Source organism: Agelaius phoeniceus, chromosome 8, assembly GCF_051311805.1.
Source record: "Agelaius phoeniceus isolate bAgePho1 chromosome 8, bAgePho1.hap1, whole genome shotgun sequence".
Classification (NCBI taxonomy): Eukaryota; Metazoa; Chordata; class Aves; order Passeriformes; family Icteridae; genus Agelaius; species Agelaius phoeniceus.
In genome coordinates this window covers 28,227,143-28,253,036 of record NC_135272.1, presented here as the reverse complement: position 1 = coordinate 28,253,036, position 25,894 = coordinate 28,227,143, and the positions used below count along the sequence as shown (strand labels likewise).

The 25,894-nt window shown below is 48.2% G+C and overlaps 1 protein-coding gene across 4 annotated transcripts in view; it reads right to left on the bottom strand.

Annotated features, from left to right (window-relative positions):
* The window catches only part of RNF220 (ring finger protein 220), a 211,032-nt gene that overhangs the window by 44,435 nt on the left and 140,703 nt on the right, over positions 1 to 25,894 (bottom strand). For 2 of the 4 annotated variants that reach the window (XM_054637882.2, XM_054637883.2), the window contains 5 exons: positions 23,994 to 24,039; positions 14,493 to 14,588; positions 10,304 to 10,346; positions 2,734 to 2,855; positions 1,599 to 1,731 (listed from right to left, as the gene is read on the bottom strand). In XM_054637882.2, coding sequence (XP_054493857.1) covers positions 1,599 to 1,731; positions 2,734 to 2,855; positions 10,304 to 10,346; positions 14,493 to 14,588; positions 23,994 to 24,039 — 440 coding nt within the window. Of the gene's footprint in view, positions 1 to 1,598; positions 1,732 to 2,733; positions 2,856 to 10,303; positions 10,347 to 10,492; positions 10,676 to 14,492; positions 14,589 to 23,993; positions 24,040 to 25,894 lie in introns of those variants that run through there. The other 2 variants (XM_054637884.2, XM_054637885.2) reach the window with 2 other exon arrangements.

Sequence of the window (25,894 nt, the reverse complement as noted above, 5' to 3'; positions counted from 1 at the left end):
TTATCCCAAAATACTAGGTAGAAAGTTGTTAGGAAAAACATTTACCCAGCCTAACTACAGCAATTACACACATATTGTCCACCTGAAGCCTCATTTGAAACCAAGTCTCCATTATGACCAAGGTAATGTGGAAGATTCAGATCACACTTCAGTGAATTAACTCAAAAGCAACTGGGAACATTTACCAGATGAAGATAGCACCATGTCCACAACAAAGAAGTGGAAGAGCATGCTCTCTTCAAATGCAGGTGTTTGGTGGGATTGAAGGAAGAAACCACTCATGCACAAAAAAAGGTAAGAAATGAACTTAACAGCTTTTTCTAACCAGGACTAGCAGTGAGGACAACAACAGAGGCACACAGACATCCCAAGCTTCCCTGCTACAGATCGTAGTGTCTATGCTACATGAACATAGTTTAAGATCCTGCATGGTCTCATCAGGCCTCTACGTGGAATCACACACAGACACAACTCTCCATGCAGTCACAAAAAAAGTTAGGATACTGACACAGCATGTAATAGCATGAGCTTCACTGGGGGTCCTTTAAAGCCCAAAGAAGCTGCTCCTTATCATCTGCTCTGCTACAACCCAGCTACAATTTAATTTCAGAGGAAAGCAAGAGCAGATCAGGAGTGCCTGGTTTTAGCAGAGCACACGGCTCGCTTTTAAGTCCAACTCCCTTATGCAGTAGCCTTTCCCCTTGAGATATTTTAAATTAAAATCCAAGCTGATATAGGAAGAGATCACATCCCATCCTCTTTATTGAACGAAGGGAGCCAGCATTCCTCCTCTCATTAAGCATGCGCTACGTGGATTGCTTGTGAGAAACTCTCATGAGTGCCTGAGGTTCATGCCAATGAACAGTTTAGTAAATCCTCCTCTTTGAGGCCAAAGGGCTGAATGTAAGAAAGGGGACAGGTTTCTAGCTAAAATTACATTCACCAATAAAGCTCACAAGAGGTCAAATTTTGCCATAACTCACTCTCTCCTTGGTAACTGATTTCCCCATCACTAGGGAAGGAGAAAAAGAAGGAGGAAAAATAAAATGTGTTTGTCTGAGAGCCCTAAGGGCTTGCAGTGCTGGAGGTGCAGAGCAGGTTCCTGGATTCTCATTTATCAACCTTAAAAGGGATGGAGTGATAAATGCACAACTGGCCCTTTAATATTTTATGCAGGTGCTAAAGCGACTTAGCTGTCACCTCCAATACATCACCAGAGGCTGATACACCAGCTTTCGTCACTCCAGGCTGGGAATTTTTACAATTTCATTTCTATTTCCCTCTCTTCACATATTTCCATGTATTTCTTACTACGTGTGAGATATAAAATGTTATTTTCCCCATATGATCTACCCATTCCCTCCTCAGCCACGTTCCTTGAGAAAGAAATAACCCCACGCTTCGTTAAAGATTTGCACAAATTTTGACTCTCATCGTTCAAGAGGGACAAAAAACTGATATCACTTTACATTCTGGCAAAGGCTGATGGATTCTGCTTTTTGTGGAAGGGAAATCCCCGTGTCCCTCACTTTAAAGATAGGTAATGATCAACTTCCACAGCAGAATGGTTTACAAGTGCCCCTGGAACACTGGCGCACCTCGAAATCCTCCCTCCAGGAGAGTAGTGGCCCGTATCCTCTTCTGCCCGCACCACTCGTACTCCTCAAAGCGGTTGCCATTCTCGTTCTCGATGTCCACAGAGTCATCCTCAGTCATGCACGAACCTTCTCTCTGCATGGGGTAAAGCAGGGGCAGACTGTTGAGATGCACAAAATCGCTCTTTGGGGTTCATAACTCATGGTGGGATGGGGAAGAAAAGCTGGGCTGCTCCCAGGACAGCTAAGTACAGAGCATACAGCAGCCTCTATTCCCATTCCTGTTCCTACTAACCTAAACTAGAAGTAAATAGGTATTGGAAGAACTTGACAATCTAAGATTAAAACAAGTTGAAAGTTTCATAATTTTTACTCAAGGAAATATAAGGTCTGGTCCCTACAACAATGCTGGTGTTCACTTCAACATGCATTCCTCTGCCTTGCAAGCAAAATTCCTCTGTCATGGAGGAACATTCCTCTGACCCCTAGCAGAAGTGTTCTTCTGTAACATAGTTTCAGGGCATACTAATCAAAATACACCTCTCTGTATACTATGTACCTCTCGAGGCAACAAGTCCTCTATTGAAGGTTTTTCCTGAGAAACATGAACAAAAATCCCTATGACAAAACTCTCTCCCTCCCCTGGGGCTTGTTTCTCCTTCCTTGCTGTCTTTGGGATGAACAGCAAGAGAACGGTTCTGCTTAAATGCACTTCCCTGGAGTAAGACGATCATGCAACCTTTAAAAATCCCAGTCTGCTACAAAAGAACCCAACAAACAATTGTAATGCTGTCAAAGGCACAGATCAGAACGAACTGTTCTTCCTGTGCTACATAGGATGCCTGAAGTCCTACAAAAGGTTCATAAATTTCAATAGCTCCACCTTTAAAATCTACAAATTAGACTTCCATAACAGCAGAACAGTGCGTGAAGTAAAAAGTTGCTAATGCAACAGAACAGAAAAAATCCAGAAGAATCCATCTTCCCAGATAAAGAAGTGACTACAGATCTTAGGGAGACTGTTAGCATTGCCTGCAAGCTCAGCAATGTTAGTTTTTGCCCCACATTAGGACAACTACAGACAGAGCTGGGAGTAGGGAGAAGGGAATGGCAGCTGGTGATCCTGTTGCGCCTCTACCTTTGCAAGGCATTGTTCCACATGCCTACTCATCTCCTCCTCGGATCCTGACAGAGGCCGGCTGCAGAGGGGACATACCTGCCCTTCGTCTTGCTTCCTCCGTTTCATTTTTCCAATCCGAGCTGCATGGAGAAACCAGGGAAAGAAAAGAAACAAAAAAAGGAAGACATGTCAAGTTTGTAGGTCCAGTCTCGGCTCAGCTCCAAATAATAAAACCTGGGCAAAAATGGTAAGATTTCAGTGGAAAATCCCATTGTAACTCCCAATTCTGACCTCTATGAACAGTACAGAGACTGTTACTTGGCACTTTCCAAAGGAAATCTGTAACCTGTAGCTCAGCACTCTGATTCCACAGAGGCAGCTATTCACAATTTAACATCTAGAAGAATATCTGCTACACATCCTGTGGTAAGTTATTAGAATGGTTAAAATCTTTGCCTTGGAAACCTGAAATTGTTTTCAAAGTTGAATGATCAAGCCACTGAACCCTGTTTTGAATTTTGCCTTTTAAGTCTGAGGTCCTTCCATTAACATGTCTATTCCCTCTACAAGAGCTTGCTTAGAATGTGGAAGAATGATGTAGCACCTGATAGCCTTGGACAAGGTATTTAACTATCACTTCCAGGACCACAAAGCCTCCTGTACACCCTGAAAAACTCCTTCTCAGACCACCACAAACAAGTCAGAGCACCATCTTGGTAGCAGGCAATATTTATGGGAAGGAAAGAGATTTGCTACGAAAAATACAGGACCTATGCTAGATAGCTTCTGTCTCTCTACTGTTTTTATTTCAACAAAACTAGGGGCTACGCTGCCTTCTTGAGAGCATGCTCTGGGAAACAAACATGTTAGGAATCATGATGATTGGAAAAAGCAGCCAAGGTAGCCTGTTGCTTAATCCAATAGCTGGTTAATTTGAGCCATCATTTAATGTGATCAAAACATCTGGAACCAAATCATTTGCATTAAAAAGAACTTCTGTCTTTTATTATGATAGCTTTAGGCAGGTATTACTGAATAACTCAATCACTGGCTGCAGGAAAGTCACTGTTTAATTAATAAGGAAGGTCAAAATTCTGAATGAGAGACAAGTAAAAGCCCAAGGAAAGCCCATGTGATAATGAGAGATGACACCACCAAAAAGCTGCATTAGCCAGAAATCGTTACTGACATTGTGAGCACTGCAGCATGCTCTGAGAGCCTTCATGCCTGAACACTGTGGGATCAACAGCTCCCTGCAGCCAGCGAGTCACAGAAAGCTTCTGGAATGCCAGGATGGAAAGGACCAGTGTACAGGCAAGTTTCTGTTGATTGTTTTCTCGAGTGCATTAGTTTAGAGCACACACATCAAGTCAATTATAAAGTTTCAGCTGAACACATCAGCATAGACCAGAAAGGCCTCCTTCAAGACTTTCTTGTTGGCTTCCCTGGACTCAGGACTCTCTGGGTTAGAATATACTTTCCCACAATTGCGGAGTCTTCATCATCCCCTATACTTTCTCATGCTCCAGCACTAAGAAAGCTTCAAATTAATCAGTGGGCATTGTTTTTCCTCATTGGAACAGGTATGTGTGAAAACTCCCTGAAAATACATGTCCACTCCACACATGCTGGAAAGGATTCTGTAAATGTGACATTCCTAGACTAAGAGACAGCAACTTGAGACCAAAACAAAAATGTTTTTGATATCTGGCACTTTGAACAACACAGACTCTCAATAAACACAGCTTTCATAGTTTCTCTGAATTTTATTTGCTGAAGCTCCACAACCCTCTCTTGTGCTGGGTACACCATGCTGACAGTTCCACAACCCTCTCATTTAGGCAGAGTTAAGCCACGCTCTTTCTAGCTTGTACTTTAGTGCCCAAGAGATTTCTGAAGTTCTGGTTTAGTGCATACCTATATCCTTCAGCATGGCTCTTTCATTTAAGTTTAGGGTGCTCTTTCCTTGCCTCACTAGCTCTGTAGAGCCAGCAAAAAATATGGAAGGAGGCTGGAATCAGACATGACTTGAGCATTCCTCAGCAAACACCCATCTGGAGAGAAACACAGAAACAAAGCCTCCTCTATCCTGATCACAGACACAAATTTCTCTCACCTCATCATGTTTTTAACAGGGAAATGCAGGGAAGGAGCAGTTTAATTATTCTGGTAGGACTCCCCATGGCCAAACAATTCAGTTAGAGCAGTCTGCCTGGTGAATTTATTAGTATTTTTAGGGGTTTTTTACTGCCATCCTCCAATCCATGCACTGTAGCAGTGACAAAAGGAAGACAACTTATTTTGGAACTTCTACACATAAATTGTTGGGACCATTTTGCCAGAACAAGCACCTCATCTGCCCCTGAAATGTTAGAGCAGACCTGGGAAGAGAACCTCACTCTGCTCCAGCTCTACACCAGACCCAGCAGCCAGCCCCTATCTTGGCTCATTTAGCTCTGCAGAGCAGCATCCCTTTGAGTTGCAATGCCACAAGTGAAAAAGCCACCGGAGGAAAGAGGTGTTGAAAACAAATCCCCCTGCCATTTTCATTCTCTGGTCATTAGCAGTGGCAGCGTCGTGCCCACGGAAGCCAAGGGTGCCCCTGGTGACAGGAGGAACGGGGAGGGAGCATCCTGGAAAGCAGATCCGAGCGGCGCTGTCCCTGCCCGACACACGCAGCCCGGCCATCACTTCCAATCAGCGCGGCGGGGACGGAGCGGCCCCAAAGGCAGGGGCTGATTGTGCCGCTGTCCCGAAGGGGAGCAGCTCAAAAGAACACGCAAGTGAGACCACAGGATTGCTAATTAGTGTTGATAGATGCGATCATTTCTAATTAGCTCACTAATCCCTCTCTCCCTCGCTCCTGTCGCAGGAGCATGGAGAGAGGGAAAAAAAAGAAAGTCATTCCCTCCCTCCTATAATTCAGGAAGATAAAAATGCAGCCAGTTGAGGACTGGATGTACAAAGAGGACAGAACTCAGGGAAGGAGGTTTTTGCACAAGCCTGACCCATTCTTACCTCTGACAGAACAAAGATTCCATAGTTATTATTCCAACCTTCTGCCAGGAGGTGAGAAGTTCACTAGTTTTTATTAGCATTAATAATTATTATTAGGCTATCAGAGGGCTTCCAGCACCTCTGAGGCCTCACTTTTAAAGATGTACATTACCCTATACATTGCTCCTGCTGCAAGTGCATGTTCTCCTTCAGATTACATGAAACCATCAGGCACCCGGGGAGTTTAAGTCACCATAGCAGATGAATGAGAAAGTGGCACACACAGGGGAGCAAGAACTGGGATCCTCTGCAAGGGCAGGGGCTCTCAGCTATGGTCTCTGACTTAACCCAACCCAGGAGCTGTGCTGGCTATGGAATTGCTCTTCCCTTCACTGATATGTAGTTCTCTAATATGGGGCTGCGCAAGGTGAGAGGCTGCTTGCACTAGAGAAGGAGCCTCTGCTGCTGAGGGAACACTGGTCCCTGCCTTCCCAAGGCGCAGAGACAAGGAGCCAAGCCACCGCTGCTGCCTTATTGGCAGAAGAGACTGAGGATGTTTTCCAACAGTGGGCTCTCCTCATCAAGGCTGAACCTTATTAATGCCTAAAGATCATGTTACTCTCTAGTCCAGCCAAACTTCCTGTGAGAAAAGCTAATGGATTTTAGTTTTCACTGGTACTCCCCTCCCCAAGCAAAAATTCACCTTCAGGACACAGCACTAATTACCTCAGAAGTGCTCTTACATGGCATCTAGCAGTGGACATTGCACCAACCTCTCCTGCAGCATCAAAGGCCATGATTAAGTTACTAGCAATATCTCTTATGGTTCCCTCCACCAGTTTGAGTGGTCCCCTGAGTCCTATGCAGACATCATTAGCAGCTCCTGCAATGGCAGGCCAATCAAATTAAGTGGAAGGATTTTTGTCTCCTTTCCAGTGAAAATCATCCAGCTTTATTCCTCCCCCACCCATCAGCTACAAAAGCACAGGACATGGCGCTGGTGGTTCAACAAACTGCACGGTCTGTTTGGAGAGACAGGCTGGGGGTAACCACCAAAACTGGAATCACCTTGTCAGGGAGGTGCAAATGGAGCTTTGTAAGGACCTGCTTCACAACTCACCTGAGAACTTTGGAAACAACCCTAAACTTACACCAAAGATATTCAAGCACAAGAGCTAGCACCTGTTCTCTGCAAATCTACTGCAGGAGTCCTGAGGAGTGGCTATACCTACTTTTGTTAGATCTATCACAGAAAGCTCTTGTGAATGATCAAACTCGTCCACAGTATCTGATGCAAGGGAACAACAGCAGTAGTGGCAGAGCACAAAAAGCCATCTCAAGAAGAAGCAAAAGCAAGAAAACAGATGGTCAAGAAGGAATCAGTTTCAGACCTTAAGTACAATTTGCTGCTCATCTGCCCGAAAATGAACATTAAGGGCCAGATTCACAAAAGGATTTCAGTGCAGCTTTCAGATTTGCATGGTCAAAGTTCCACACAGATGATTTTCTGCAACCTTCAATCTGACACTATTCTCTGAGGTTGGCACCTACTTAACCTGCTGAACCCATGTTCTGATAAACTAAGCCAAACTTTGTGCCTCTAATTTTGAATGACTACCTAACCTGCTCTGCACTGCTAAACTCCACAAGCATCAATTTACAGGGTGGCTTAAAGTTTCCAGTTTGGCAACACTGGAAATAAGGCAAATGAAAGAAATGCTTCCTTTGTCACACAGATTCATCAGGAACTAGCACCTCATATGCCTGGGTTCACAAGGACACAACCTCTGGAAAGTGAGTTTAGCACAGGTGAGAGGTGCAGGATTAACTCACTGAGGCTGACAGGGAAGTTGTGATACAAACACTCAACCAAGAGCCTAACAGACAGAACATTAATCTCCTGCTCCTGAGCTTGAAAATGCATTTGCCTTACTTACAGCTCAATTTAAGTCACAGGCTTGACTTACAGAATTAAAATTCTGGCCAGTCAGGTACACATGAACCATGTTGCTATCAGGACCTAATCATGTTGTGGCCAGGCCAACAGAAGACATTTCCCTCTCTACCTTCTCTTCCCTTAGCTCTTTTTGCACATTCCCAAATGAACACAACAGGATGGAAAACAACAAGGTCCAAACAAGACTGAGTCACAAACAGCCTGGGCAGCCAAGATTAGAGTCAAGGACAATGTGAAAGAAGAGCAAACACTGTGAGTCCTTTTTATGGGAGGAGTTTCCAGAAGTGCTTCTGGAACTCAGCTCATAAATGCCTGACAGAAACACCAAGATAAACTGGTTACAACAGTATTGAAAAGTACACATAAAACATCATAAAACAAATGAAATAGATTTTTATTTGACAGACTGCATTTGCTATATCTTAAGTTTCTGCAGTGTGTCAATGAGAATATGAAACAAAGAGTCAGCTGTCCTTGGACAAGTCCTACACAACTTCTGTTCATGTAAAATAATCAGGATTAGGAAACTAAAGTTGCATGATTGATTAGAAGCTCATTAAAACACGAGAGATAGATAAATAAGAGGTTTTTTTCTCTAAAGCACTCCAGTGTTCTCCATCTAAAGCATTACTGCTCAAATTACTCAACAATAAGGTGGCATAGCTTGCAAATACTGCAATTATTTCAGTACAAACAAATGTGGAGGAAGAAACTAGAAAGCAGCCAGTGTTCAGAAGTACAAATGTAAAGACACATGCAGAGAAAGGACCAGAAGAATCCACCCAAGCATGTGGCTGGGTGCAGACTGGACCAGACATCACCACAGATATGTTCTGGGAACAGCAGTAATCAGTCACAAAAAGCTAAGGTCAGAAGGAACTAGTCCTGATCTAATCTGACCTTCTTTGGGACCCAAAGCAATTCACCTGAATTTCTGCATCCAGCTCCCTGACATCTGGATCCTCTTCATCTCAGGGTGAAGAAGAGAACGGACAGGAAACCCCAGCACTATTAGGGCAGCACATATATTCTTTCATTTAGGATATGGCTGTACCACAAAAGGTACATAAAGAAGAGTAAAACGTCCAGCAAAAACAATGCAAATGCTGTACAAAACTACCTGCCTCCCTTTAAATGAGCACAGGTTCACAAAAACATCCAGAAGAGCTCCCAAAAGGAGATCACAGTCTACCCAGACTGTGCTGCAGCCCTGCTTTGGGACAGAGACAAAAGCACGAAGCAATATTGAGCCAGTTCAGCTGAGCACGCTCTCACCGAGAGCTTTGTCTCACGCTGAAGGACACCACAACACCAAGAATTTCACAAGTCTGGCTCAGACTTAAAAAAAATATTTAGAATAAAGTGACTGCACCTTAATTGCTGGCCTGAAAAAAGGTGGAAGGAGAGAGCTTAGCCCTAGCTATCCAACTATGATAAAGGAACAGTTTGACATCCTTGACCCCAGAGACCTTGGCCACACAAAACAAGTCCCCACAGAGCAGCACCTCGTGTATCTGGGCCATCTGAACTCTGTGTCTGTCAGCACTGGCAGCTCCCTGCACTCATCCTGGAGTGCAGAGTGAGCACCTGCCAGCAGTTACCTGTCACTGGTGCAAGGCAACTCCTTTCTTTGTTCTACAGCTTAACAGACTTTCTGGAGTTTGCAGTTTTTTGGCCCTCTGGGTTGATATTTAAAAATCCTAAGGCTAGCTCTGAATTCACCTATGTATAACTTATCAAAGTTCTGGATCAGTAGCTTCTATTTGCTTAAGACTACGCTAAACATGGAGGGCTTCAAATTCAAGCAAAGTGTTTTCTATCAACACACTCTAAACCTTTTTGTTATTTTGTTCAAGCAGATCTTCTAAATAAACTCCACATGCTCATCAGAGGTGTTATAGTGAACTATCACATCAGGAAGCTCAATATTAATGAGCCTCCTATTAACTAAATAACAAAATTCTGACTAAATATTACATACTAAAGTAGCTACAAGCAGCACAAAACCAGATGACAGAACATTGTTATTGTGTACATGGTAAATTCTGACCTCTGAACTTTGAGAAAAGTTTCAACTTCTTCAGCTCTAATAAAAAAAGTTTCCTTTCAGCTTCTCTTTCCAATTTCAAAGCAGAGGGATGGGTTTTCTTTCTCTGAAACTATGTCTGATTTGGTTTTTAAATACCAGGCCACTGTCCACTAGAAACAGTTGTTTACTTGTTAGGAGCATCCGCAGATACAACAATAAAAATACCACACCAGCATCTGTGGGTTTGAGAGGAAAAAAAACCCAAACAAAACAAACCATGACGTCAGATGACGCTTGGGCTTCCTAAAAGTTTACTGCAAGATTCAGCCATGTGAGCTGTGAAAGCTCAGCAGCCGGGCCCCGCACAGAAAACACGGCTTTGGGGCCTGCTTTACACCGGCTGGGGGATCCCGGCGGGGGGGGCTGGGGCTGAGCGCGGAGGGCTTCACCCGAATGCCCCCCTGCGCCCTCCCGACAAATCGAGACCCCGGCGGGGCTGGTGGCGGCTCCTGGCCTGCGGTGCTGGGGACACGGGGGTGCCACACAACTCGGCCCAACTCTAGAAACTTCTCCGGAGGGGCAGGCGCGATGGGGGCCGCACTCACCGTTCAGCCGGGTCTGCCGGTTCGCTCGCACCCGCAGGAAGGTCTGCAGAGGGGAGACAAGAGCGTCAGGACGCGGATGTAAACAACTCTCCCCTCGCCCGTACACAAGGCCCGGCCCGGTCCCCCCACTCCCCGCGCATCCCCGGGACAACGCTCCGTCCGCGGGCCTCCCCCCGCCGCAGCACCCACCTCTTCCCGGCCCCCGCCGCCGGGCCCCCTCTTGCCGCTCTGCATAGCCGCGGGCGCCGCGGGCGGGCGGCGGGCCCGGGATGCGGGTGGATGCGGCGCGGCCCGGCGGGCGCCGCCGATCAGCCCCCGGCGGCCGCCGCCATGTTGGCCCCGGTCATGTGACCCGCGGCGCGCGGGTGAGAGTTCAGCAGGCAGTTCCCATGACAACCGACAGGGGGCGGCAGCGCCCGGCGAGCCCGGCCAATCAGAGCCCCGGGACGGCTGGAGCCCGGAGGATCTGGCCAATCAAAATTCAGGGGTTACGGAGGGGGACCCTGTGTACCTGACCAATCAGAAATAAGAGATTACTGGGACCCTGGGGCGCCTGGCCAATCAGAAATCAGGGGTTACTGAGACCAGGGAGTGCCTGGTCAATCAGGAATCAGGACCCACTGGAATCCAAGGGGCCATGATTAATCAGACCCCAAAGGCAGGTTGCTACCCCGAGGCAGCTGACCAATCAGAGCCTGGGAGCAACTGGGAAGGAGTTTTCCCGGTTTCCTTGTCCAACAGATTCCCGTGTCCAATAATGATTGAACACCCTTCAGGCCCAACGTCACTGGCCAATCAGAGCCTTAGCCCTAAAAATAACCCAAAGACACTGACCAATCAGACACTAGTGTGCCACTCTCCAACTTCCTCTGCCCAATCAGAGACTGGGGCCCAAGGGCTCTTGGCCAATCAGAATCCAGGGATAATAAGACCCAAAGGCAGGAGGCCAGTGGCCTCTACTGTGGCTCTTGCCGTGCCCTGGCCCTGCCATGCAGCCCCCAGGGCCTGCCCTGGCTGGGGGAGTCGAGCCTCGGGAAGCAGAGCCCTGGGAAGTGGAGCCCTGGGAAGTGGAGCCCCATCCTTCCCTCTGCATCTGCCGGGGCCAGGCTGAGCATCCACCTCAGCTCCAGGGCTCTGACACCTGCCTGCCCTGCCCAGAAATGGCCCCTAGCACCTTGGCTACAGGCGAAGCCTGCGCTTTCCAGGCACTCCCCCCTCTTTTCCTTTCCATGGTTCAGCAAACCTGGGCAGTCAGAACTGTCTCATGGGTTTCCCTCCCATATCTGCACAGTTGTGGAGGAGGATGGCCTCAGCAGACTGGCCGGAAGTTGGGACAGAGCTAAGGGCTACAAATTGGGCAGCAGAGGCTCCTTTACACACAAATCCCATCTGTTCCCCTCTCTGCAGACTCCTCAGACTTTGTTTCCTGGAATCAAACCTACATTTTGGGTCTCCTCTCTGGCCCCTGTGACAGTCTGTCAGTTCTTTTTCAGAGGGAAAACAAAAACCACTCCGGTAAACGTTTTGCTGCCCCAGATGATGATGGCAGCTGGACAGTTCAGTGCTGGCTGGTGAGCTTTGCAGTCTGTCCTACATCCCAGCACTGCCTGCCTGCTGAACATGCAGCTGGATTTTCATACATGGCTTACTTATAAAATCACAGCTGCTGATTGTTGGCTTTACCCTTTTAATGAATTGAGCTGTCTTTTGGGAGGCACGCTTACCTGAGCATGGGGGGAGGGAGGTGAGCCTTCCCTGGACAAGGATTTTAGGCTTTTGCTTACACTACACTTGCTATTCAATAACAAATATTCTGTGGGCTCCCTTCTAGCCTGAAATGCCATCTTTGCAGTACGATGTTTCACTTGCAATTTGCTGTTGATTTCTCCACTGGGTATTCAGGGTTTTATCTAAATGTAACCAAAATTGCTTTGTTTTTACTCAAAGCTCCATCTGACAGAACATACTGTAAGAGGAGTAGCCCCTACTGACCAAATCCATTGGCTGCCACTACCTCTGTCTGATCAGTTTCCATGTACCAAACTCCAGCAAGCAGGCTTGGCACAGGGGAGGCAGGAGATGCCTCCTCCCCACATCCAGGAGCCCCCCCCACTGCCTTCACTGCAGCCTCCTCTCAGCATGGGGAGCAATTCAAGCAGCCCTAGTGCTGTGCAAGCCCCTATTTCCATAGCACTCCTATTCATTAATCTCCTTCCCTAAGTATCCCCATTGGTACATAAGCACAAAGACTGAGAAAACTGAGCCACCGGAATTCTGAAAACCCAAACGCCAATAACTCACGTTCTAGCATGTTACTAATACAGTGTATAATCATCATTAGATCACAACACAAGGGACAGTCATAATTCCAGCACACCTCTGCATATGGAAAGCTAAATTTCGCAGCCCTTAAAATCACCACCGTGATAGTCTTCTGCTCTGCTTCCTGGGCTTTTTCCCTTGGCAAGCCAGGCAGACTGAATTCTTGTTCATATTGTGGCTTTATTAAGAATACACGGAGGCTTTACACACCCTTGGCACCCACTCTGAGGTCCCTTTACACTAGCAGTGCAGTGTAACTCAGCCAGTACAAGCATAAATGAAAATCAGGCCCTAGAGGTGTTTTCTCCCTGCAGTGCAGACGTACAACTCCCATTACACATTTGCATTAAGGGCTGCAACCCTCCATAAAATATGCTCACAAACTTAAAGCACATTAGGGAGTAGCTGGACTCAGCACATAGAGGGGCTTCTGCTAAGAATATTTGTCTTTGAATATGACATAATAAAAATGTATAGGAACAGAGGGCTGCAAGGGGCCACCAATCTCACAGAGACTGATGTCTGGCAGCGTGGGAAGTGAGGGGGGGCTCTCCAACAAAGGGGCCATAGTAAAAATCTCTTCCATGCTCTTTTGAAATGAGCATAATTTATTTATTAGCCTTAATAAACAGGCAGGAAAGAGAGCAGGATTACCTGAAACAGGCATTTCTGTATCTTCTGCAAGGTTTTGCTTCTTTTGCTTTGCTCCAGCTTTTATTGTTCATGGGAAAGTAAAGCGGCTGTGACATGACACCAAGTTATACCTCAAAGCCACATGGGAATATGATCCACAACTGATAGTATAACCAATAAATAGTACAGAGGATGGAATAATGGGCAACAAATGTACAAATCTGCTACTAACAGGACCCATCTTCAGGAACACATGTTATTACTGGGTCTGTTCAGTAAGAGCCTCAGCACTGGTCATCAGCCTCTCTCTGCAGGCTCAGAGAGAGACTTGGCATGTGCAAAGTGGCTGGTGCAGGAAGATATGAGTGTCTGCCTGACCCTGGGCACAGGGTATGGCTGCAGACAACCACAGAATAGAGGGTGATAGGCGTTTGCCACGCTGGTACAGCCTCAGCCCACCCAGCCTGTCTGCGCAGCAGGTGGACGCAAGCTTGGGTCTATGCTGATGACCCACATTAATTTATCTGCTGTTATTAATTTTATTAGATATTATATTAAATTAAGATATTAATTTATCTTTCAGAGCCTACTTGAAGCCAGTGGCTGAGTACAGACTTGCAGCCAAAGAGCTGGATGTGTGTTGAGTTGTAGTCAAGTGTGCCAGCCTGCCCTAAAAACACACATGGACTTACAACCAGCCAAGCTGTACTTGTGCTGCTCCCCTTTTCATTTCTTGCTCCATCTTCCTCAAGTTTTACTCATTGCATCACCAAAGTCAAGACCTGCTCCTCCTCTGGGAAGAGAGTGTTTTATAAAACAGGCTGGCATGGCTGTAGATTGTCCACTCATTTCTGTCTTGGATGGGAGTCATGAGTAAAAAACGTCACTTCTCTGAACGCTTCTCAATGGGCACAGGGTGGGTTATGACAAACATAGCCATGGAAATGAGACCAAAATGGTGATTATAATGCAACAGAAACCTCTACAAAGATTTAAAAACATTTTAAAATACCACAGTGGTTCTAGTCAGAGCTGGGAGGACTTTGCAGACAAAATCCCACCTTCTCAGTCCTGTGAGGGGCCAAGTGTTCATGTCCCCATGATGTTGGTGGGAGAACCAGGGCAGTGATTGCATAGCCAAGAGCAAGGCTGTCACACAGAGAGAGCTGTGGGCACTGGGTTGTGCTGGCTCCCTGCCTAAGGCTGAGACCAGCAACAGCATCTGCCTGCTTACCTGGTATCTGTCTGAGTGATGGATGTCATCTGAGGAGTGGGGTGATGCTGTCGGAGAATCTCCTTCCCGCTTGATTGAGGCCGACAACAAAATTGACTGCAAAAGAAAGGAGAAATTCATGTTGTGAGCACTGTCGAGCTCTCTGCCTGTCTCTGAGCTGTCCTCAAAGCCACAGACAGCGTCTGCTGAGCTGTGGAACTGTGCTGGGATGGAATACTGGGCTGTGGGTCTGGCTCTGCTCTTTGCAAGGGACTCTGCCCCATGAGGGCACCAGGCTGCTGGGTCTAGGAAAGTACAAATGAATGGGACAGTAATTTTTACCCCAGGTCTGGTGGCTGGGGCAGAATCAGGCCCTGCTGGAAATGATATGTGAGGACCACACCAGAAATTCTCATGATAAGGCACAGGAGTGCTGAGGTGGAGCAGTGCTTACATGTCCTCATCTGCCCTTTCTAAGTGCCACTAAATCTCTCAATAGCTTTGTAAACTGCTCTAAAGCTCTCAGCACCTTTGCAGTGCAACTACCTCTTCCTTCAGTAATTATGCTATTTATTTTAATAAGTAGCACAGAAAAAAAAGGGCCTTTTAGAAGGTTAAAAAGCTCTGTGATATTTGAGACCTAAGAGATCACTGATAAACTTCAAGTCCATAGTAGGTAAGTCTAAATTCTACACACAGTGAACTCTAGCAGGAAAATTACTATGGGAGTTGGACAGCATCTGAAGAAATGTACACTGAGTTGCAATTGAACTTGATGATTAGAGTACTTTGAGGGAAAAATGAAATTTAAAATTCTATCTAAAATTATAAATTACCTAAACTAGGCTAAATATAGCCCACTATATGGTGAAAAAATGTGCACTGGAAATGCAGTTCTGCAGATGTTTGTTTCTGAGAATCAGCTGGCAAGATTTGACAATAAATGACTGCTTGGAGATGTGTGTGTTTGTGAAGGGAAGTGTAGATATCATCTGAATTGGACAGGTCAAGTGTGGTGACAACATTATTAAAACGCATAATACCTTGGAGAAAGGCAAGTATTCCAGAAATATTTGCCTCTGGGCTGAAATGAAACATGAAAAAATGTGCATTTTTTGGGAAAGATATGAGAAAATGGAAAAATTACTCAGCATACAAATTGGTTCAGTCAGCAGCAAGCAATCCCCCAGGCTTGGACAGGAGAACATCACAGCAGTGCAGCCAGCACGGGCATGGAAGGAAGGCAGGCTCGGGGTGGTGGCGGAGGAGGAGAGTTTGGGTACTGAGTTTAACCCCATGGGTGTGAGCTGCCAGCCCTGCCCTGAGGGCAAGAGGCATGTCCCAGTGTGCAGTGCACATCTCTGCCATAAAGCCCAGCTCTACTGGCTCTGGGGAGATGTGATGTCCTGAAAGGGGTCACAGAGGAGTTGCCTGCTGGGGTGCTCGGTTATTTCCTTGGACAAAACCACTTCTGCCAACTGAGGGCTGTGCTGACCACATCTTGGGGCTGGCTTGCTCCTCAGCTCAGCCCAACAGGGATGCCAGGCACTGGGAAGGGCAGTGGGAGACCATGGGGCTGGGGGCACCCATCAAATGCTGCCTCAAGAGCCCAGCCTCCACTTTCCAGGGGACAGATGGGCAGGGCAGGGACGCTCTCTGGCTTCAAGTGCTGGCTAAACCCAACTGTAATGGGCTTTGGTGAACAGCTCATTTATTTCTGGAAAAGCCCTCTGCAGAATTTCTGTAGAGTGCAGTCCCAAAGCTCCTGCTGTTGTTTAGTTTTGTTATCTTCTAAATAGAGAGTGAAGACCATTTTTGAATAAGCAGGACTGCACATGTCCTAAAAAACCACAGGGATAAGGCTCAAAGCATTCAGTTGTGACTCAGAATAACAGAGTAACAGTTAATGCCCTAATAAACCAAGCATCCTGGAGCTGGAAGGGTTAAATCTGTTTTGTCTTCCAATGTATTCTAGAAAAGGGGAAAAAATACCCATCTCCCCATTCCTCGACGACAGACAGACAAACCCTGCCTGCCTCCCGCTCCCCCCCTCAGCTTCTGGTAGCTCTAATCCAATATTATTATGTGAAAAATGGTTGGGCTAGCTATGGAGACAGTAAATTAAACGTTATGTATTAGTTTTTAGCGTGTGGTCCTAGGAAGAATGCTGGCCCCATTTATTCCACAAACCTCCTGAGCACCATGGCAATGACCTCTGGAAAAATGCAGGGCTAAACTAATCCCAAAGATGTCAATCTCGAGGCCTCTTCTACATACACTTGCAGTTTAGATTAATAAACTGTCTATTTTTAAATTGTGTGCAAGCACTTCAATTTTAAATACCTTGCCGGCATGTTAAACACAGCGTTAGAGATGCCAAGTCACACTTCCCCTTCACTCTTAGGGAACTTGACTTCATTTGTTTTTCTCATTTCCCTGTGCTGTGCCACACTTTGCCTCTTGGGCAGCCATGGGGGCAGGCAGGGATGCAGGCTCAGAGGCTGAGGGATTAGAAAAGGCACTCGCCAGCAGGGTGACTTTCAATCCTACAGGAGGCCAGCCTCAACAGTCCCAATTTTGGCTTCTTTTACCCCAGATTGTCATGGTGAGGCTTTTTTCCAGTGTCTGAGCAGTGAGGATGCCTGACCACAGCATACCAAGCCAAGGATTTGCTGTTCCCTGCGCCACTCTGCTCATTCCCACACTGCTCCTGGCAAGCAGAGGAAGGGTAGCGATACAATTCCCATTCCTCTGTCAACTGCATTCTAGGAAGATGGCTGTGGAGTGAAAAGGTGCTCTCCCAGCCCTCATGCATGCCCATGCTGCATGGCAGACCCAAATTCTGGCATCCCAGCCGAAAAACATGGCACTGTGTGCAGACAGGCCTGATGTGGAGATGCTCTCTACCATGGGACCAGATTCTTCAGCATGGTGGGAACAAGCCTTGATGCTGAGATGCCCCTTTTCCCTTGGGTTAAGGCCACCAGCCAGCTCATCCATGCCTGGCTGCCAGTACATGCCAGCTGCCCTTCAGAGTGTGTCTGAGTGAGGATATTGGGGGGAAAGGACCCTCCTTCCTCCCTGGTCTCCCCTCCACAACTCACACCATCAAAGCTGGAGCAAGGGCTGTGTGTGAGTGGTGGTTCAGCTTCATATTTCTCCCTCCCCTTTAAATCATCTCTCCATTGGGTAGAGGCACTCTCTGTGGAGGTTATAAACCCTGAGAGGATCAGACTGAGCATTACACCTGGGGCAAGCTAAATAAAAAAAGGTCACCGGCGCTTTTTAAACATGGACAAAAAAGCAGTAAAATGTGTTTGAAAAAAAAAAATCTGGCATTAAATCATGACTTTTTGCCTGCCTTGCCTCATTAAAAGTGGCCTTTTGGAAGGTAAAATTATCATTGTAAGTGATAAGATCTTTAAGAAAATAATTCACGGCTTCTTCACCCTTTAATATGATAGCCGCCACCGGCTAATTTTTTTCTTAATGGCAACGAGGCCATCAATCTTGTCTGAGCCCTGTACTCCCTCCTTCCTCCTGCCCCTCCTGCCATGCTGGGCAGCCATGGCCCTGCTCAGTGATTCCTTCCTGCCCCTTGGAGCCCAGCTGTGCCGTGCCATGGATCAGAGACGTGTCTGGATGTGCCACAGAGAAGAAATGTGTCTGGATGTGCCACGGAGAAGAGATGTGTCTGGATGTGTCATGGAGAAGAGATGTGTCTGGATGTCCCCAGATCCCAAGGGCACATCAGCCTCGCTCACACTGCAAGGCTCCCCTTGGTCGCTCCTGACATGCTCCATGGACCTGCAATCCTGCAGAGATCAGCTGGGAACCCTTCAGCAGCTCACCCAAACGAGGAGCAACACCGAGTTTACATAAATAAACACGGGGGCAGGTTTGGAATGAATCAAATGTGCATCCTGCAGCCTGTATGCCAGCTGCTGTGATGGGAGGCCATCGATCCCCAGGCCTGCTCCTCCCTGCCGGGCCGCAGGAGCCGTGGGCAGCACTGAGGCAATGTCACCAAGGACACCCTTGCCAGCCCACCAGCGGCTCCTGACCTCCAGGCGTGGGCCCCGGGCAGCACGGAGAGGGCCGGGGGTCAGGGAGCAGCCGCCAGCGCCGGGAAATGGATGGAAATTGCCGGCACACGCCGCCCCCAGCCCGAAGCGCGGCCTCTCGCCGGCAGCCGGGGCAGGTGTCAGCGTCGGGACAGCCCAGCCCACGGCTCTGACATTCTGCTGCCTCTCAAGGCCAGTCATTTGAGAGTATTAAAGTGCTGGACTCCTCTTTCTGAGAGCCCTGGAAAAACATAAGGAGTCTATTTTTCTTAAACAATCCATCACAGCTGCTGTCAGCAGAACAAATACCCTAACCCTGCTTTTTATGTATCTATATGGCCTTTTAAATTTTTTTCTTTTTTTTTTTATTTTTTTGGCACAAAGTGTTCCCTGCTTGATGCATTCAGCCTTAACTCTGCCGTCTAAATAGGTACTTATCACTTAACATGGAGGTGATGGCTTGACATGTTTTCTGTCTCCTGCCCTCCCCTCCACGGTAGGGAAGACGTCAAAGTGTTGCTAATAGCTGTTATCACTTGGGAACTGTAACCTGAAAGCAATAAGTGATACCAGGCCTTGCTGTGATTTCCCCCCTTAACTCTGCTAGCCGTTTTTTATGTTATTGCTGGAGGATACCCGACACAAAGATGCTACTATTAGAGCTGAGTTTCCTAGAAGCTTTTGGAGGGTCCACATTTGCTCCCGGGAAAAGTTAGAGGTAAAATTATCTAGTGGCTTTTAGCTGGCAGAGATAAAGGTGGGATGGAGCTGGGGATGAAAGGCTTAAATGTGAGAAGTGTGTGAATGGCAAATAGAAATAATGGTATGAGCAGCTTCTGGCCTTCACTGAAAAATTCCGGTGGTTCCCAAGCAGAATAAGCTTACAGAAATGTGAGCTACTAATTAATTTCTGTGCATGTCACAGTGACACCTGGGATCGTAATGGAGCTCTGCATCCTCTTGGAAGAGACACCAGCTACATGGAGGGAAAAGGGGCCCCTTTCAGCAGAACTGCCCATCAGCACTCTGGAGATGGAGGAGGAAAGAGGTCTGGCCCAGGTCTGCCCCTCTCTGCTCCTTCTGCCAAATGCAGTGGTTTCCCCTGGTCTGACAGGAGGGTACAGCTGTTTGGCCTAAGGGGAGTGAGGGGCTTTGTTTGGTCATGGGGCAATTTGTTTTATGGAATAAAACCTGGCAGATACTTGGTTTTGGAGTGATTCTGGTATTCATCACCCAAACTGCAGGAAGCAAAGCCAACTAACACTCATCCTACGTAATTTCCTCTCCTTCACATATCTGTGGGCCGTTTTCATGTCCCCAGATTGGCAATAGCTTTGCCACAATACTCAGATTTAGCTTTTAAATCTTTCCTTGTAAATCAGAGTTACAGGGGGAGGGAGCACAGATAGGGGAATGACTTTGCCAACCTCCCACTCTGTCAGTGACACAAGAGAAGGAGTTAAAACCCCAGGGCACTGACACCCGTCCCCCATCCCTACCACCATGGACATGATATGAAGAAGTTAAATGATTGTGCTAGAAATTTCATCTCAAGTGAGGCAGCTGGGAAGGGCTAAATACAGACATTCTGTCAAGGTTTAAGGCTCCAAATCTCGCTTGCTTCAAAGCTCTTTTTCCTTGGAGGGCTTTAGTGGTCAAATTTCCCACTTGATGTTGTAATTCTCTCTCAAACTGCTCGGTGAAGCTGTAAAATCACGGGGTGGGTGGGGGAAGCAAAGAGCTCTGGCCCTGTGGCTGGGTTCCCAGCTCTGCCGGAGGTCTGGGAGCAGAGTGCTGGCTGCCTGCCTGAGGGCACCCTCTGTGGAGCTGGGTGCACACCTAAACAAACCAGCCACAGGCATCTGCTGGGGGCGTGGGATGGATTTTGCTCGTGGCCACTGATGTCAGTGTGTGCAGCAAGAGCACAGCCAGGACTGGGAGTGGAAAAGGCAATTTGCAACCATGTATTAGCAGTGGAAAACGAATGCTGAATCCACCACAAGAGCTGGGATGTTTCATGAACCCAGTCTCTTCCCCTTCAGTGATCAGTACCAGCTCTTCCACAGGGGATATAAGTTTACCTGTTAGGTGACAGGTAACAGTCTGCAGCTAATACCCTGAAATACAGACAGTAGTGAAGTGCTCTTAGGTAGCAAGAAGGATCTGGGGATGCTGACTCTCCAGTTAGCACCAGCTGCTCAAGGAACAGTGGGAACAGTTGGATTTACACCTCACCAACATGGGTTCACCCCAATATGTGCTCCTCTCCTGCCTTGCAAGAGGCAGTCGAAGCAAGGGGAGAAAGGCAAGGGGAGAGCATGAAGTCTGGGGAGGATACCCAAGGGAACCTCTCACTGCTGATAGCTGTGTACAGACTCCTGGACAGCCACCAGTCCAAATGGAGTTTGGTGTACTCCATATGGCTCTGTGAGACATTCCTGCTGCCTGCTCTGCCTGAGACCCAGGCTCTGGCCATGCTGGAGAGTGCTACAGGGAAGCTCAGGCCTCATAGAGGTCTGGGGCATGGCTGGCTTGGACAGACCTTCAGAAAGGGACCTTTGGGGCGCTGTCTGCTTGTCCAAGTGCTTTGTCCCCACTGGTGTATCACCATCTATTAGGCTTGGTCTTGAAGGGCAGATGAGGATCCTGAACACTGATCAGGATCTGTGGTGCTCAGTGCTGCCCTTTGAGCTGCCTTTGCAGAGAGGGAGCCCAGGCACCAAGCAGTGGTGCTGCCTGGAGCCCCAGCTTGCAGCCCTTGCTGGGCTGTCACTGCCTCAGTCAGCTCTGATAACAGAAGAATCTGATACAATAATCCTGCATTCATCACATCCCATGTTGAGTGATTGGATTTTCTTTGACATATTGCCATGAAAATTGACCCAGTGCAGTGAGTGACAGCTCTTCAGGGGCAGGGGAGCAGTGAGAGAGGAACATGCATTCACATCTGGGCTTTTATTGCCCAGAGAGATGTTTGCTGGGGCAACTGTGGGGAAGAAGTGGGAGCAGAGCTAGGCCACAGAGCATGAGAAGATTAAATCCCCAGGTCCAGCTGGCCCACAGGAAGAGCCTCAGGCCAGCACAGAAGTGGCAATGGTAGTGATGCTATGGGCAAAGGCCCTAAATAAGCCCTAAAGTGGAGTTAGAGCCACTGGTGACCACAGAAGTAACCACCAGCCCGCAGCCATTCCAATTTCCATGTCCCTGAGTGAAACCAGCCTGCCCTTGTTTGTCTTGCCATTGGATGCTCCTCAGGGATGGGGAGGTGCAGCCCCTTCTCCCATTGCTGAGCTGCTGGAGCTGCTGGCCTTTTTGCTGGCAGCAGGAAAAGGACTGGCCAGGAAACATTGCAGCAGTCCCCTTCCACCAGTTCAGAGTGGTACAGATCTTCCCTGGAGGTGCCTGCCAAACCTCCAGTGATGCCTGGGTGCCTGGACATGGACTGCCAGCCCACTCCAGGGCTCTGTACCCCATCTCTCTGCCTGGGACTGTATCAGAGGGACTTCACAACCTGATGGGCTATTCATACCCCATGTTGCAAACATTCAGTGGGCACAAAGGAAAGGAGCAGCCTTCATCTCCCCACCACCCTCCTCCTCAATCCCACCTGGTTACAAAGGGGCCTTTAATACCAATCTCAGGTGAAGGTGACAGCACTGTGCCTTCCCATGCCACACAGGACTTGTCTCCCAGCAAAAGCCACATAGAAATAATGAATCCTCCTGGGCTGAGAAGCTTTCAAGCTCTCTGAGAAGGGAATGAAAGATTTCCTGATTTCACCCTCTCCCTCCCCGCTCTCCCGGCTTCTTGAAGTTAATGTTCTTAGTCCCAGACGTGACGGGCAAAGGGAAAAGATCCATGTGGTGACAGGGGACGATTGATCTCTTTTACATAGAACGACGCTCCAGTCCCAGTTTAATCCCCTTGCTCAAGGCAAATGGGATTCTTTGTCAATGGAAACTTCAAAAGCCTGGCCCTGCCGTGAGATGGACCTTCTTCTTTATCTGGTCTCTGTCAGTCACTCACTGTGTTTGCCTCCAAACAGCTAATCTGTCTTCCTAGCTGTCCTTCTCCCTAACAGGAGATGTGTTTGGGACTGCTGAGTTATCTACACGGAGTCCTCATGGGGAGGGAATGGGAAGATTGCAGTCCAGAGGCTTTCATTTTGCTGGTGCCCTTTCCAGTTCCTTCAAGACATCCTAAGGCAGCCTCACACTCTGTGGATTATCAGCAGTGGTGGGTTTGGGGATTCCTCTCTGCTCTGCATGTTTTTGTGGGAGAAAGAGTCAGGTCTCCACTCTCCTGCATGACTATACTTTGCTCCAGGGCACAGGAGGAAAGTATGGTCATGCAGGAGACAAAGGTCTGGAGCACTATGGAGCATCATTGCAATTTCTTTTTTCCCTTGAACGATTTGGGAAATTGTTGGAGTTATTTGGGAGTCATCCCTACCTGCCAGGAGCTCAGGTCTGCACAGGGGCTCCCAGGCCTCTCCCTTGGTGGGGCAGACAAGGTGTTGATGGATTTGGCAGGACACCCAGCCCCAAGGAGAAAATCTAGAACTGAAATGTCAGTCTTTGCTTCTGACATCACATGCCAAAAAAATCACCATAAGCTTCCAGAAAAACCAATGGGGAATGAGGCTAGAAGTTAATTCTAATAAAACAAGCATGAAGACATCTCCAGTGAGAGATGCCCTGCACTTGTCTGGAAGCCAGGAGCCTCCCTCACTTGGACTGTGTCAACAGAAGTGTAGGAAAACCTGGGGCACTTGCCTTTGCCCACCTTGGAGAAGACAGCATGATTTTCAGAGGCTGTGCAATGCCCTACAGTGCTCCCTGTTCACCGGCCCAAGCTCTGGTCTTTCCCACCCCCGTGCCACGTGAAGTCCAGCTGACAGCAAATCAGTAAATTATGCCCTTTGCAGTGATGCCATGATGCTCTGTGAGTTTTATATTTCTGCATTGTGAGCCAAGGGGATGGGAACTGGGTCCTGGGGAGGGGGTTGAGACTAAGATGGGGTCTTTTAGTGATTTGGTCTCCTCCTTGGGTGTGCTTCACTCCCTTGAGGCAGGCCCACTCTCCCCTTCCAAAACTGGCATATGGCTCTGGCTCCAGGAACTCCCACACGTGATTTCCCAGGCTGAGCTCAGGCTGTGTGTGATCAGCTTTCATTAGCTGTCATTAGACACAATCTGGAGTCCCAGAGCCCAGCAGCTCCTTCAGCTCCTCCGTTCTTGGCTGCACAAGGAATGCAGGGCCCTGTGCAGGGACTTGGCTGCTCCAGCCCAGTGGCTGAGTGGGGACAGCAGCTTTCCCCAGTGCCACCAGCCCCCAAAGTGTGGCACCTCCCTGGGACACATCAAGTAGCAGGACAGGGAGTGGGCTGGGAAGGTAAAGGGGTGAAAAGAGCATCCCTTGGAGGACAGGGAAAATATGCTGAGGTTTGCTCACTTACCTTGGGGGTGCCTGCTGCCATGGCATCCTTCAGGATGGAGCTCTTGCTGCCAAGAGAGAAGAGAACGAGGTCAGTCACAAAACTGGCAGGCAAGGAGGAGAGTGCTTCGAGAGATCTCATGAGGTCAAATAGCAAAGCACATTGTTCCTCTTCCCTGGACCAACAAGAGCCTCCTCACCCTGCCTGGAGGGACATGGGAAGGAGGGCAGTGCCAACTATTTCTCCAGCTGTAACAAAGTGGTCATACAAGTGGAAGTCCCCAAACCAGCCACATGCGTCAAACACCAACTCTCCCCCTGCCTGGGGCTTGCAAAGCTCTTCTCCCAGCACTGGGAAAAGCTGAGAGCAAGTCTTCAGGGGCATAAGGAAGAAAGCCAGGGAGATGGCAGCAGAGGTGGTGAGCCCTGTGAAGGGTCAGGCACAATGAAAAAAGGAGAATAGGAAAGAGAAGGAGATGAAATTGGTATAAGAGCAAGGGAAAAAAAGATTTCCTCAGCTACAGGCACACCAGGGAAGCAGCAGCTCTGCTGGAGGCTGGAGTGATTTGTTAATTCAGCTTGCTCTCCATTTAGCAGGGAAGGAGGTCCCTACCCGGTGCTCCTCCTCGCCTGCCCTCGCCAGCGGGAGATGCTATAGATTTAATAACACCTTCCCCCCTCCAGACAGGTTAAACTTGAAACAATTACATATCAAAGCCGACATGGCGGGGAGGCCTGCACTGTAATTTTTTGGTTATTAAAGTAATCTCTCTCATGTAAATTCTCCTGCTAACATGCTGCAAACAGCATTAGGAAATAAATTATTTCCCCATGATTCGATTTGTCAATGCAAAGCACCTGCAGCAGGCAAAAGGCTCTTGAAATATGTTGCCAAGCCCAGTGCCTGTGCTTGTAAGCACATGCTGGTGGGGTGGCTGGCTCCCAGCTCCCCATAGCCCCGGGGAGATGATGGATGGGTGGGTGGGTGGGTGGAGGGGGGAGGGCAGTGGGGGGAGGCAGGGGCTGGGGAAAGGGGGGGAATGGAATTGTGTTTAATAACAAAATTTGTATGCAAGCCTGCATCCCAGGCTAAGGATGAGTGATCGGCAGCCAGAAAGTATTAAAAAGCCTCGCTAAACAGATGCTGACAATAGAACAAGACATATCAAATCAGATCTACTTCAGAAACATTAATATACACACGCACACACGCTCGCCCGCGCGCGCGCACCCGGCTCCGCACACCCGCGCTCCTTTCTTCTCAATCACAGCAATATGGGAGACATCAATAAATTTTTATGAGACTTTTAGAAGATCAACACAGTACTAGATGTGACAAAAAAGCAATGTGCCTGTCATGTTCGCTTTGTCGGGGACACTTTAGCCCCAGATGCCGAGCTGCAGTGCCAGCAGGGAAAAATTGAATTTGGCTGGCTTTAATCTGCCTTGATTTGGCAGATGGCTGGGTGTTATGAAATGAGCAGGGATGGAGGAAGGTGTTTTCTCCTGAGGCTATGGCCCCCCTCCTCTCCCAGTGCCACTGCCTTTTGCCCCCTGCCCTGAAATGGTGGAAACACTCAGTTATGCACTGCCATCAGGTCACTCCCAGTGCCACAGCTCCGCTCCCAGCTATGGTTCCTGGGGACCACGGATGGATGGGCTGGGGCATCACCTCTCACACAGCCCCACTTCCCTGAGGGAATGTGCTGTGGGATGCTCACCAGGGGTACAGCATGCCCCCTGTGTCCTGCGCCCCAGCTCTGCTCTCTCTACCCTCAGGAGGTGTCACAGAGTAGAATTAGTTCCTGCTGCCCACTGAGACACAGCCCTGGCACCTCCTCAAGCCTGTGCAAGAACAAGCACGGTGGGAAAGATTTCCATCCCCTCCCTACCTCCAGCGCTACCCTGAACTTCTCAATCACA